At 36.6% G+C, this 15,505-nt stretch overlaps 1 protein-coding gene across 3 annotated transcripts in view; it reads right to left on the reverse strand.

Annotated features, from left to right (window-relative positions):
• Nucleotides 1-15,084, reverse strand: part of shq1 (SHQ1, H/ACA ribonucleoprotein assembly factor) — a 75,746-nt gene extending 60,662 nt beyond the window's left edge. The window contains exons 1-5 of one of the 3 annotated variants that reach the window (XM_015347288.2): nucleotides 14,990-15,071; nucleotides 11,079-11,149; nucleotides 2,155-2,309; nucleotides 1,915-1,979; nucleotides 134-256 (exon numbers count right to left, since the gene is read on the reverse strand). In XM_015347288.2, coding sequence (XP_015202774.1) covers nucleotides 134-256; nucleotides 1,915-1,979; nucleotides 2,155-2,297 — 331 coding nt within the window. In that variant the 5' untranslated portion in view covers nucleotides 2,298-2,309; nucleotides 11,079-11,149; nucleotides 14,990-15,071. Of the gene's footprint in view, nucleotides 1-133; nucleotides 257-1,367; nucleotides 1,433-1,914; nucleotides 1,980-2,154; nucleotides 2,310-11,078; nucleotides 11,150-14,989 lie in introns of those variants that run through there. The other 2 variants (XM_015347287.2, XM_015347289.2) reach the window with 2 other exon arrangements.
• Nucleotides 15,085-15,505: the final 421 nt, after the last annotated feature.

The raw sequence follows: 15,505 nt of genomic DNA on the forward strand, positions 1-15,505 counted from the left end.
ACCGTGCGTGCCTGTGCTTTTCACTGAATAAATGGATGAAAGCAATCGCTATCAAAAGAAGGTTGTGTGGATGCTTGTTTGTTTCTGGGTTTTTGATGCTGGATTTGAAAACACAAAGTAAAACACACCGGACCTGTTTCTTCCACTAGAGGCTTAGCAGATCTCGAGCCCTTGGGTGCAAGAAGAGAGGTCAGCATCTGAAGTCCTTCAAAAGGCTCTCCTGGAGTTTCTTTAGGAACCCGCAAGGTAAAAATACCTGTAGGACAAAATAGCACCTCAAACACAAGAAACACACTAAAGACTAAATATGCAACAAAGCACAGAGAAACAAAGAATGGTTTGAACTTTTTTTGAACCAGGAAGTATTTTTGCCATCAACCCACACATTCAAAAGCAACACTTTGCAATTGCAATATAATTGCAACTAAGCATCACATTTTGCATGATAACATTTTGTTTTCATACAGTATAATGCAGAATTGTACACATCATACACACAAGTTATGTTGTAATACTCAAGCTAAAAGTTATTAGTTACTGTCCAACAAACTCCATAGAGTCAGATTTTAACTGAGGATTTAGCAGTGACTACAAAAGGAATCAAATGAAAAGCACAAAAAAGGATTGCTTGAAAACATAATTTGCACAAATTAAAACTGTTTACTAAAACAGACAATTTCACAGCTCGAAGACAGTTACTGCAATAATGCATTTTAATGACCTCATAAAACTTTCATTATTAAGGCACAGTATTTACCTTAAAAATGCATTATGCTATTGACTGCTTTGGCAGTATGCCATTAATGAGTCTTGTTTAGACCCGAAGAAGCACCTAAATGGTTTCTAATTACACATGTAAACAGAAGTACCCATTACAAGAATTTTATTACCAGCTGCTGTTGAATTATTTACAAACTGCATGTCAAACAAGGCTTTAAGAAAATAAGGCGTAGGGGAATTATGCTACATAAATTAAACATCTTTATAATTAAAACATCTGATAATACTCTATAATTCAAAAGTGTTACAACAAATTCCAAAATAAACACGATTAGCTTGGAGATTGGGACATCATTTTAAGTTACTGATACTAGTTAGAACATAAACAGGGTTTATTTGCTAAACCTAATTTCAAGAAAACAAGATATGCGACATCCATACACCTGAAATCATTGACAAAAACCCTTCAAATGAAATTATAAATGAACTATGAGTGGACAAATTATCCATTCGATAACTCTATGCCCAATTTAAAATGATCAAACTGATCTTAAAAGAAAAGAAACTGACTTTTACACAAACTTTAAAGTCATGAAGAAGTCACTATAGAAAAAAAAGCCTTCACAAAATTGATTGAATACTTCAACCTTATTAAAGCTGAGTTAGCGCTTCTGCAGCTGTAATTAAATCCTCTGAGTTTCTGATTCAGAAACTGTGAAGAGACACATAAGGAATAATCAATTTATGTTATTCTTAGACTAACGTGTTGTTTGGACAGCAACACAGGAGCTTCTCCTGTCATTTAAAAAAAACAACCATCCATTTCTTTATAGCAGGTCTCCCAGCTTCACACAGTTTATACCAGATCACTATACTGTATGAGGTCACAGCCAATGTAGCCAATAAAGAGAAGCAGCAGACAACATGCACTGGAAAAGATCAGTTTATGTGTTTCGTACAACAAGCCAAGACCAATATTGATAGTTCCAGAGTGATTTTTTTAACAATAAAATGTTCATTTACACCAAATCATGTTCTTCAAAACCTGTTATATTTAATTCAAACAAATCAATACGTTCGAGTGCTGTTTATATGTGTGCATGTATGATGGTTTTCTGTGGAGTCACAGGATAATTTGGGACTGTTAAACTATTGATTACATTTTAAGCATGTGTCAGCAATAGAAATCCATACCTTTACCAACATCAAAAGAGGCTTTTTCTCTCCCATCCTCTACAATTCTCCCAGGGAGGGTGAGCCTGTGATTAGAAATACAGATCGAGGACAAAATGTTGTCTGTTAAAACACTCTGATTCAGCTCTTTGCTAACTCTCGTTGACAAACAGCTTTGTCTTTAGAAAGATCTGAAAGCATAATGAAATTTAATGACGGAAATGGAAAGCATGGAAGATATAAAGACTCACTCCTACTTGCCTTAGGAAGTATGGCTTGGCATAAAATTTGAAATCCTCGCCATCGATGTATAGGTCAAACTCTGAAGTTCGTGTGTAAGGAACACGAATACTGATGATGAGGAAATCCGATTCTTGAGTTATCTCAAATATAGGAGTTATCATGATTCACACAACCTGAAATTAAAAAAATAAAGTTATTAATATTATAATTATTATTAATGTCAAAAGTCCTATTTATTACCTTCCATTCAAATACTGATGAACATAAAAAGGACTGGAAATCCTGATGTGCAAAACAAAGACCTATAAATAATATATAAAAAATACACACAGAATAAATAAAAATCTGACTGTGATTATGCTAAAAAGCCTATTCTTTGCATTAAAAATGTATTTATCAGCAGCATCAAAAATCCAAGAGCATAAATGTGTATCCTCTACATCTAAAAAGACCACACATTTTAATTGACTAAAGATGTGGAAGACAGTCTTGATAGGCTCTGTACTTAACATGTCTACTGCTATAAAACTATACACTGCAATAGAAATATACATGTACATTGCTATAGAGATGCCTCTCATAAAAAAAGTAACAAGAGCGGATCCTTAAACTAGGTTAAATTCCTGTGCTCTTTTAATATGATCCCCAATCAGCATAAAGTGTGGACACATACAACTATACAATACTGACACAATGAGTCAATATTCTTTTACCACAAAATCACTTTATAAATGAATGTGATGTTACTTGGGTTAGAGATGAACTGCTAACTTACTGAACGGTACGAGAGGCAACTGTGCCCAGAAGGACTTCTACCTTAGGGTGCCATAGGAAAATTGGCAGTGTACCAGCAGATTGGTGATCTTTATAAAGTGTATAAAGATAACCGTAAGGTACTGTAAATTATACAGCAGAGAGATGCTGCAAAAAAGAGTGGGGAAAAAAAAACATACCAAGCTGTTTAAATTTATATATTCTGAGCAACTGAATCTAAACAAATAACGTACATAGCAAGCACAGCAAAACACGATGTATTGCTTAAGCACAAAGCCAGTTTTACAGGCCTCGACAGCTGTTGTCATGGTAATGAGTTCTGTACCTGTAACACAGGATCAGTTTAAACACAGATGTGAACAGACATATTGCAAATGTATCATAACACTACAGGTATTAAAAAAAGAGTTAGGACAGAGCATGTGGTTGTTTCCCTGTATTCTAGACTGAAACAAATCATGCTTGTATCGTACCGGATACCATGGACAGCAAGGGTCACCAATAAAGAGGTTCTGGAGTGCATCAAGCCAGAAATTTCGCTTGAGGGAAAGATCACCTGACTCCGGCTCACTTATTTTGGTCACGTGATGTGATCAGATTCATTGGAGAAACCAATGATGCTTGGAATGGTCAGTGGAACAAGAAGACGAGGCCGCCAAAGAACGCGGTGGCTCGACGCCATCAAAACAGACACTGGCTTAGGCATAGAACAGCTGAAAGGGAAAGTCCAAGACGGGAAAGCGTGGCGAGAGATGGCCTATAGAATCGCCGAGAGTCGGATCCGACTGACCGGATAACATCATCATCATCATCGTACCAAGATATTTATTGCACTGTTTTCTTTTTCTGCTACACAGCTGGTGAAGGGCTTTTGTCAAAATATCCTGAAATGATTTTAAAATCACTTAAACCTTGTTTACCACAGAAGAATGGTCTTTTCTTTGTCAATCTTGTACGAAATACAGTACAGTGCAACCTCCTCTAAAAATGTATCCATCCATCCATTGAAAATGAAGTTATTTGGGAACGTGTTTTCATCAAGATAAAATCATTTTGTTTTATAAGCCTTGACACCTTTCATTTTTTATATCAAAGTGGAGCACTGCACTATCTAAAGTCTAATCACAGGGCTGTCTGGTGTTTTCCAACAGAATCATGATAATGATGTCAAGAATAATTTGTTTCAAAGCCAGCCCCAAGCCTCCCTCACCCCAGTGCTCGCACTATTATCGCTTGCCCTAAGCCAAACTCTTCATCAAAACTGACAGAAATCAGATACTGTCACACCTCTCCAGGGACCTGTACCAGTCAGTCTGGAAAATGCCAACTCAAAAGAACTTAACTCAAGTTAAGCAGATGTTTAAGGTAATCATATTTCTTGCCTGGATGTCAAATCCAAATTCATTAGCATTTGAACATGCAGATCTTATTCAGAAAGTGTGCATTGTTGGGGGATAAAAAACCTATACATTTCTAACAATGTTTCCAAACAGATTACTCTTAGGGCCATAGCTTTCTTCACTCAAGTACTGTAGGTAATGTTAATACTAGTGGGATGGAATGACTACAGTTTATTACTCTTTGTTTCAACTGATCCTCTGATATAAAAAGTCAAGCAAGTGCAATATTAATGCACTTATCTCATTTTAACCCTAATCCATGCCCGCATTTTAACATTGAATGTTTATGAAGCACTCTACAAAAAGGGGTCTCAAAACAGTATATTTTACTCTGATAATGCCCTGACTTAACAAAATCAGACATTATCATTAATATAGGAAAATTTCTCTTTAAGACTTCTACAGGCAAATCCACAGCACAGATGTAAACTACAAAAAATAGACATTTGTGGGTCTCAAAGCCACTTTGAAAATGATGTCTATTTAAATATTCTATTCAACGTCTTTAACAGACTTTCTGTTGTGAGAAGACTGCATGCCTACATAATATACACTGCTGTTTATACTGGATATAGCACATACAGACTTAGACACAATCAGGAATTACAATATGTGTTATGAGTATCAATCATTTACTCAAAGCCATTGGTGTCTTCTGTTATGACAACAACTTTGACTGTCCAGCTTAGTTTGGGAGAAAAGAAGCCAATCTTACCTGTTTATTCATTTTCTAACCACTTTATCCAACACATGGCCCTGGGAAAGCTGGAGCCTTATCCCAGCAAGCAACAGGGTCATAGAAAGATACACCCTGGACCTTGGGTGTATTAGCCCAGAAGCCAATTATCCTACCAATATGTCTCTGGACTATAGGATGAAACTGGAGCACCCAGAGGAAATCCACGTCAGCATGGAAAGAACATACAATCTCCAATGCAGATCGCACCATGGGCCCAAAATTGAACCCGGGATACCAGTGCTGTGAGGCAGCAATACTACCTACTGTGCCATGATGCTGCCTGCCAATCTTATTATTTAGCACTGTTAGTACACACTGCTCAGAGTCTTTAAAACCCCATTCACAACAACTCAAGGTAACAAATGCTTGAGCTCCACATACAAAGTGCTGTAGTTGCTGGCTCTTCACATTTACAGTGGATATAAAAAGGCTACACATCCTTATTCAAACTGCATGTTTTTGTGATGTAAAGCCAGAAATCATGAAAAAGATAAATCATGTCAGACATTTGTCCATCTTTAATGTGACCTTGCAACCAACAAAATTCAAGAGAAAAACAAATAGATAATTATTAGGAAAAATAATTGAAATTTAAAAAACCTACAACACCCTGGTTGCATAAGTGTGAACACCCTTTTATAATGGGGGCTGTAGCTGTGTTCAGAGTTAACCAATCATATTCAAAATCCTGCCCAAAGGTAAGTAGCACTTACCATCAATGAAAGTGATTCTGATTAATCCCAGATAAAAATCAGCAGTTCCTGTAGGATTTCCTTGAAACGTTCGTGGTTGCATCCTACTGGGATAGCCATGGTCTGCAAGGAGCTGATAAAACATCTACCGGATCTTATTGAAAGGTACCAATCAGAAGAGGGATATAAAAGAATATCAAAGGAATTGGAGGCACCTTGGAGCACTGTGAAGACTACCATCAATAAGTGGAGAAAATGTGGCACCACAGGGACATTGCCAAGATCAGGATGACCCTCCAAAATTGATGTCAGGACAAGGAGAAAACTTATCAAGGACATTAAAGGAGCTGCAGGAATTTCTGGCAAATATCTATTTGTTTTTCTCTTCAAATTCTCTGTTGGTTGCAAGGTCACATTAAAGATGTAAAATGTCTGACATGATTTATCATGATTTCTGGCTTTACATCACAAAAACCTGCAATTTCAATAAGGGTGTGTATTCTTTTTATATCCACTGTACAAATCAAATATAATTGACTCATTGACAGATGTTCCTCATTTGTCTTCTCTACACATCCAGAAAAGCTAAAAGGCTACAATTTGAACTACAACATATTTTAACAGACCCGAATGCCACCTCAACTACTACAAAAAAAGCCAAACTAAAGTTTATAAATGTATATGATCTTTGAAAGGCAAAAACATGCAACATCACCTCATAAGCGTTAATAACAAAACTATTTGAGAATATACCTAGAAGATTTTTAACAGTCCTGGAACAGAGGGATGGATGGTTGGGTTACTTTGGTTATGTGAATAATATTTTCTTTTCCATAAAGGTGAAATGGCGTTTAACATAAAGTTTTAGTTTTATTTTGCACTATAGTACAGAAGTGTCTCAGACACAACAGTGTACATTAAAATCATAAATATCTTATATAATTTCATCCAATATGAAAACTCAGATATAACAAAATCATTGTCTGAATAACTATCATCTGAGATAAATGAAACAGGTTACCTTCACATGTTTTCCATATAATCATGACCTCCTTCACTACAGCCAAAATAAAATACTAATACATCACAGTCATTTAAATTATTCCAAAAACACTGCAAATTATAATACTCTAGGTAATTTTAAAATCACAATGCAGTTGCATCAATGTTAAAGACCATTAAAAGCCTCCGCAATAGTTCAAAATGTCTCCACTGGCTCCATCTTGTGGTAGACATTAGTAAAACTTTTTTGTTCAAACGCTTACATCTAAAAAAACTGCATTTCAGTTAAAAACACTTAAATACAATGCTTACAAAATATTTTCACGATAAATAGCATTAAAAAGGCAACAGAAGTGCTCATTATTTTTCATCCTTTTTTCTTTCTTTATTATGTCCTTATGAAGGTCATTTAACATAACATACATACTGAATTAATCATTTGCAAAATGATAATTTAAAGTAAAATTAAATGCCATTACAGATAAGGTAAAATGCAAAAGAACTTTTATTGTTATTTACTTTTTTCAAACAAACCAAGGTAGCACTGCATAAAAAGAGTAGTCAAGAGAAGGGAGAAGTCAATATCTTTTGTTTTTCTTCCAACAAATTACCATCACATTTTTCAAAGTAACTGTGGTTCAGTTTCTGCAGAGTCTGTAATTAGACAAATCTCTCCTCATCAAAAATAGCCTAATTACTACAGGATGGCACAGGCAGAGTGCAACTTCTATCCCCTAGCTAAATATCATCACTGATGAAAATAAGTGGGTTAAGTTAATTTTCCCAGCAATCTGAGACTGAATCAGGGAACAACCTTGAAATAATAAACATGGGAGCTTACACTGATTATAAGCATCAGTGCATTAAAGATACTTAGAACACAGACACATATGACAAATTTTACCTTTTCCGGGAAGCTCGTGTTCTTATTCAAATGTTAAAAAAAGGAAAAAGAGTCCAGAAACAATATAGAATTTTAACTAAAATAAAGAGGCCTCCTGACCTTAAACCTATTTTAATTGGGGATATTGAGTAGTGGCTGAAACCTACTGCTTCTGTGGATGCTATGGAAAAGTGTGGTTAGCTTCTACTGAAGCAGATCAGTTTCTGTAATTACCACCTTCATTTGCTGAAATGGCTTTCATTTACAACTACACGAGTAAAGGATTTATTGTGGCTGTAAAGAACGTTGTTCTAAGCCTTTCTGATTAATTGTATATAATAATTTATAAGATGTAACTAATTGCAAAATCTGCTTACAGATAAACTTTCAGCATTTAAACAAATAAGGTACACAATAATTCAATAAAAGGGACATGCAGTACTCTACTGCTGAAGAAAGAATGGATAGTTGGCAAAATCAAACAGGCCTTCATAATTAATCTACTGTAACTGAGAAAGATTGGGTTTGTTAAAAATGTTGATACATCATGCAAATGTAAGCTAAAATAAAATACAGATATACTACTGTAATACTGTATTAAGGAACTAATGTAATTAATTTGAATAATTGACACACACTGGTTACACACTACTAATTGCTAAAACAGTTTTAAGTGTACAATGTGATAACAAGATCACTTTTAGAATATTACACCCAATTTTTATCACCACAATACAAAGAAGTTGCTGCTGCTGCTCTGTAAATCAGTCCAGAAAAGTGTGATTTTATACCTCACTGGGCTTACCGTGATGCCCTGTACTGACAAGTTAAAAAATGACACCTTTTGGTTTTGAATGGAAAAGGCTACAAGGGTCTTCATTCAAGTATCATGGAGCACAAGTATCATGGAGCACAAGGGTACAATGGTAGTGGTGCATTTAAAACTTTGAAGAGAAAGCAAAAGCGTGTCTGTAGCAAGCTGTCCAGTTAATGCTGTACAAGGGAACCAGCCATGTGATAGAAATCATTGTATTACTTAGTTACTAGCAACCAGATGAGGGACACGGGCTTTATGGCCTCCTCTTATAACTTATTACGTTTCTTATAGTCTTATAAACTATTTAAGAATGGAAACAATACACAGATATTTTTTTCCCTCAGATTTAAGAATTACAGGTAGGCTTGGAATTATTAAACCTGTTATCTTTATGTCATCAACATCTGTGTCAGACACCATTTAGTAATTCAAGTCAAAATGAAAACTGCAGCAATTTTTGTAACAAAATAAAACTGAATATTTTTGGAAGGACAGCTCCTGAAAAGTAGTTGTGATCCAATAAAGTCATTGAGTGAAAATCTCACCAGTTTAACAGAAATTCAAAGAAGCAGTAGTGATGCACACATATTGTATCTTGTCTATCGGTGTCGATGAGACTAAGATTATGGGCGATAATGAAGGCACAAACTAAACTTGGGGCTCTTAACTAATAAATAAAAAGTTAATCTAAACATAAACACTATGTAACATACTGTTTCAAGGAGAAATCAGTAATATTTATACAGTAAAGGTATTATTAGAGATACCAGGATGGGTTCCCTGTGGGAGATCTTTGCAAAACCTTCTAGATTTTGTCAAACAATTTACAAAAAGTAGAGACAGGGAGTGCTCATGACATTGTGTGTCTGGATTTTCAGTAAACCTCAGACAAGGGTCTCCACAAGTCACTACTTATTAAGTGTAAAGCAAAGAAGAAATGAATAGCTCATCATTAGATTCCCAGAAAATCCATGATATTAAAGGATTTCATAGAAAATGGAAATTTGACTGTCCGCAGGCAAAACAGTTCTTATTATAAAAAGGTTTATCTACACAAAGTTGTATAGATTAAATCAAATATATGAATAGCATGCTGCTGAAAGAGAGCAATTGGCATGGACTTTTTATTCCTGGAGGAGATCTAGATTCTGATTCTCAGCAAAGTGTTGAAGAACACTGCCTATATCTGCATACAGACAAACACTACAGAGACAAAGAATTACTTTTAAAATGGAAAGACTGGGCTACTGCATATGATGTTACAATTTAACAATACCTAAACGTCACATTATATGGCTTTAAAAATATGAATCTGAATTGTAAGGAATGTGATGTAGTGCATTAAAAAAAGATAAAACCAAACATTTTTCTTATTTTACTGAACTGTCATTCCAAATCAAGTCACAAAAACCTTGGCCTCCTTAGAATTTTCTTAAATAATGTAAAGGCTTTCCACTAGGAATACTGATTACAGTATAAATATTAGGGATGAGCAGCCTCCTGTTCATGAGCTGCATGTCATCCAAGTTTAACCCATTTTTTTAACCTTGAAATAACCTTATCATGTTCATACCCTCCTCCCTAATTTGCACAGAAACACAGAACGATTACACAACTCATACAACTAAAACAAAGGTTTAATTGGAAATTGTATGTATATATTCATGTATACATGTATAATAAATTCTAGCTGCAGGAACCTGCCACCTTCCTGACAGTGTTTCTTAGGTGTAACATCTATCCATCTATTTTCAAATCATTTCATTTACTTTAGGGTGACAGAAGAGCTGTAGCCTATCCCAGAAAGCAACAGCCACAAGGCAGAGTGCACACAGGAGGGGACACCAGTCTGTTGCAGGGCATACGCACAGACGTGTACATGCACACCTAGGGCCAATTAACTTACCAGTATGTCTCTGGACTGTGGGTGGAAACCCACACAAACACAGGGAGAATATGCAAACTCCCCGCAGATAGGGCCCCAGGTTAGGTATTGAACCCAAGGCCCCAGCTCTACAAGGAAGCAATGCTAAGCACTGCGTCTGAGTGAAACATTACTAAGACATATGCAGATAAAGTTAATAAAATGTGAGCCAAATCAACTAAAACTCAGGTAAGTTTGATTCACCCCCAAAATAAATAATAATTGATCGTTCCGTAAGAGTGCAACTAGAGATGTTACATAACCACTTGCAGGAAAAATTCATCTGATGAGTGTGGGACCAATGGACAGCTCAGCTTGATGTGGAAAAAAAGACTCTGACCAAAAGACCAGATGACCATCCTAACTCAGATACTACCATCATGTGTAGCAAATTACCTAGCTTAGCTTATGTTGGGAGTTCCAGAAAAAAAGCACTTTACTCACGTGCAGCAAGATCCTAGCAAAGTAAGTTTGTAATTTGAATTCTGGAAAACCTTCTGAGAGCACAGATAACAAAAAACAAATCAGCAAATTAGCTTAACTGAAAATTTCAAAAATTTAAAGTGGAATCACTCAACAGTTACAAAAGTTACTTAATGTAAGAGCAGAAAAATGGGGCATAAATGGAAATTTATTTAAAGCTATTTTGCTCAAATACTAGAACACACTTGTACCACACACAGAGTTGTCAAAGCATGGAGAACAGCTTACCAGCACACATGTGGAGGGAAAGGCTCAGGCAACGTTCACGTCTGGGCTAGATACTGCGACAGATGCACTTTCTGTACAGAAAAATGACGAGCACTGATGAGCTGAGCAGCTTGTTCTCATCATTAGCTGTAAGTGCTGAGAAATGCCATCTCCTCTGTCTGCCAGTGAATTACAGTACAGAAAATCACAATGACAAGCACCTGCCTGAGGTAACAGGGACCTTGTACAAATTCCCAGAAAGACATCCGTACACCAATCCACTGTCAGAAAGCCACTATCCCAGAAGCACAGAATACAAACTGGGACTACAGTCTGGTTGTGATGCCCAGCCATCAAACTGCACAAAAAACATAATCACGTCGGGACAATACCCGTTTCAAATTTCAATACCAGTTAAGTTAAGCTACCTAGCACTTCTTGAAGATGTCACAGAAACCAGAGCACAAAGTGAAAACTCAAAAGAGAGGGGACATGCACAGTCCATGCAGAAGGTGTTCAAGCCCAGAATCAATCCCAGAACTGAAGACCTGTGAGGCAGCAGTGCTATACCACATGCCAGAACAACATACATTAGAAAAGAAACTGGAGACAGCTCCAAATAATTTCTTTTAGTGGGTGCAACTTTATTACTCATCTACGTTTTTCAAATATTCATGCTATTGATAGTAGCTTGTATAAAATTAAGACTCCGCCTTACTAATATCTGTTAAGTTGGAGGTCCCACAGTCAATAAAGTGTGATTTCTAAATTAAATAATAAACCCAGCTCTTACGGTCAGTCCTTTACAAGTTAATTGGCTGATAGGGTCTGAGTCCATCTTAGCCAAAGCTTAATGAGAGTGCAAGATACTCCTGGATGGGATACACCCCATTGGTAATAATTATAACTCTTCTGACATCTTTCATCACATCTTTACATGTTAGTCTAGTTCTCTTTTTGGCACTTCAAGTTTGAAGCCATTGTGTATTTTCTTCAGTAATTTGAAAACTTGTATTTAAGTTTGTACATATTTGCATTCCTGTAGAGGGTGCTGAAGATCTATAAAGCATTTTATAAGAACATAAAGAAGGTGACAAACAAGAAATAATAATAATAATAATAATAATAATAATAATAATAATAATAATAATAATAATAATAATAATAATCATCATCATCATCATCTCAAAGTGCTTTACAGGATGACAACAACAATAAATAAAAAGAATACACAAGATAAAACACAATTACAATATACAGAGGAGACCATGGATGGTGGTACTAAGAAAAGCAGAGGGGTGAAGAATGGAACCAGTTAAGTAAAGGTTTTGAGTCTGGATTTGAAGGAATTTAGAGAAGGTGACTCTCTGATATCCTTGGGCAGAGAGTTCCAGAGCTTCTGTAATATGTAGTAATATGCCTAATGGCCTCCTTCAACGTTTAGTTACTAGGAGCTAAGTGGTCAATTACTTGCACATAGAATAACATTAAAATTGAATGATGGAGATAGAACTGCTCCAAGACAATGTATTGATTAGTTTGGACTGAACCTTGTTGTGTAATTAACATCCACTACATTTGTATGGGACTTTAAGCTCTTCAGCCCTCTGTCACCCTTGGAAATCATTATGTAATGATAATGATGATAATGTTGCTTTATTAGCACTAAACAATTTCTTGCATTAGGAATTCATCTTTTCGCAAAACCCAGCTTGCTCTCTATGAGACACAGACACACAGACAGAGAGACAAGCTTGGGGTCAGAGCACAGGTTCAGCCATTGTACAGTGCCCCTGGAGCAGTTGGGGTTAAGGGCCTTGCTCAGGGGCCCAACGGAGTAGGATTCCTCTGCCGGCTGCGGCATTTGAACCGGCAACCTTCCAGTCACAGGCACAGATCCTTAGCCACAGAGCAACCGCTCCGCCCCTCATCAATGCTGGGTAGAAGAAAAAAACTTGAAAAAAAATCCATGTTTCACTGAATGTTTGGAATAGTGCTCTCCTGCAACATTTCCCCCACCATAGAAGACCTACAGTACTGTAGAAATCCACAGGTTTTATCTAGTTTGTCATGTCTTGCAATTCATTTCTGTATTACACTGTGTTATGTGTGAGAAAGAAATGCCTTTCGGACACTACTCATTCGCACACGTGACATTGATCACAGGTTTCCACTGTCTGCTGATATCTTACATGCATATCATGAAGCCTAAAAAAAGGAAGCAAGTGATATGACAAATCACATTTGCCAACATTACGCACGTAACCTAAAGGACCATCCATCCATGCATTTGCTAATTTCTTCACCCAATTCAGAATAAAGCAGGGGAGGAAATATCCTATCCTGGCAAGTAACGGGTACAAGGCAGGGTATGCCCTGGTTGAGACCCTAGTAAATCACAGGGCACACACACACACAAACATGCATATACTCACACCAGGGCCAGCTTCCCCCAATCCCAATTAACCTACCAGTACATATTTAGACTATGGGAGGACACCGGAGTGTAAACATTCCTTCCTGTGTCACTGTGGATTTTGTTGTAGTCCCCTGGGTTGACTTTTCTGATGATTCTAATTACCTGGGCGTAATCAGTGTACATTTACAGTCACCTGAAAAGTAGGTGAAGTGCACTGCAGGATGAAAGCAGTGCTCGACAGAACATTTTAAAGCAGTTCTCTGCACATATAAATTTAAGCAGGTAGCTCTGTCAGCATGTGTAGGCTGCAAAAGAACAAAGTGTAAGCAATTATTATTATTATTATTATTATTATTATTATTATTATTATTATTATTAAGTAAAGTTTTATTCCATGCTGAAAGACGAAGGAAAGAAACACATTTCAGCTGTGGAGCCTTCTTCGGGTGAAGAAGATGAAAAAGGTGAAGAAGGGTTCTTCAGACACCTCCATAGCTGAAACGTGGTGAGAAACGTCTTCTCTTTTCAACATATACATTTTGCTGCCTGTGAGTGGATCTTGATTGGTTTTAATGCACTGTAGCACGGCTCAAAATGAACTGCACAGAGCTGACTTGTTCTCTGCCCATATGTTGGTATATGATTCGAAAAGCAGCTGTACTTTCGAGTCTGTGGCTATTCACTATCACTTGGTGCCCCCATACGAATTTGTGACATGATCCACTACTCAGGACAACTTTCGAAAGGACATGATTGTAACGTTTCGCCTCACTTGACGGACGATAGCTGTAGAAGAGCTTCATTTGAAACATTAAGGCAGTGGTATGCAGCGACAAGCTAATGTCCTTATCATCAAAAAAGAACTGGCAAAAAATCCCAAGAGTACCGGGGTAACCTCAAATCAGATAACTGCGGAAAAGGCATTATATTTCTGCTTGCCGGCCCATAACCTGATTGCAAAACTCGAAAACGTGCATACCGCTTTTTAAACGGGAACTTATGATATGATTTCCTGAACAGAAAGCAAACCAAAAAGGCTGCTCACATATCGATGGAACTTGAAATGGTAGCTGGAATTACATAAGCATATATTTATTTAAATACAAGCAGGAAAAGAAAATAACCCGCTAGCTTTTATATACCAGCAACACTGATGTTGACAGCACATGGGCAGATACAACAATACGATCAAATCATTTGAACAGACTTGAAAGTGAAGCGCTTCACGTATTTTACAGTTCTGCCCCTTACATCGTACCTAATTGTAATTAACGTACTCCTGGTTTCTAATGGAAAAACACTGGTTTACTCACTAAAGGCAACACGGCGCTGTAAAACTAAAAACAGTCGTAGTAAGATTCAGAAAGAGTAGCGCTCTGTAAATATTAGGCCAAACAGGGGATTGTGAGCGCCACATTGTTTAGAAACAATAAATTTAACGGTGTACTATAAGAAAAAAACAATATGACAACATAAATAGTATATCTGCTTGTAATTTAAGTGAGCATGTTACCTTCTTTTTTAAACGTCGTGGACGTCCGGAACCAGTGTAGTCTGCTCAACCTTACCCAGAACATGGGACCATGCTTGTACCGTATTTAATAGAATATAGAAAATACATTGATTTGAAAGTGGGATTACTTTTACATTTTGTTTTAATTATTATTCGATATCAGTTTTCTCGTGAAAGCGTTCCTCACCTCGCTTTAAATAGACTTATTAAATGTTTCAAATCGAAAACGTGGATACGGACTATATCGTTGTTTTGCAGAACTGTTTACATTTGCATGCAAACAAAATTGTTTGTTTTGGTTTCTGGTTATGAAAATATCGGAAAATATATACAATATAACTTGGCCAACGTACAGCACAAACGTTAAAAGCCACAAATCAGGTTCCCGGGTACAGAGCGAATAAAAAAGATGCGGAATAAAGACACTAAAGACTTGCGAAAGCTAGTTACAATAAAGAGAAGAGAAATTGTGGACATCACCACAATTTATTGTAAGGATGTGGCTATCAGTAAGGG

The sequence above is a fragment of the Lepisosteus oculatus genome, chromosome 4 (genome assembly GCF_040954835.1).
Source record: "Lepisosteus oculatus isolate fLepOcu1 chromosome 4, fLepOcu1.hap2, whole genome shotgun sequence".
Lineage (NCBI taxonomy): Eukaryota > Metazoa > Chordata > Actinopteri > Semionotiformes > Lepisosteidae > Lepisosteus > Lepisosteus oculatus.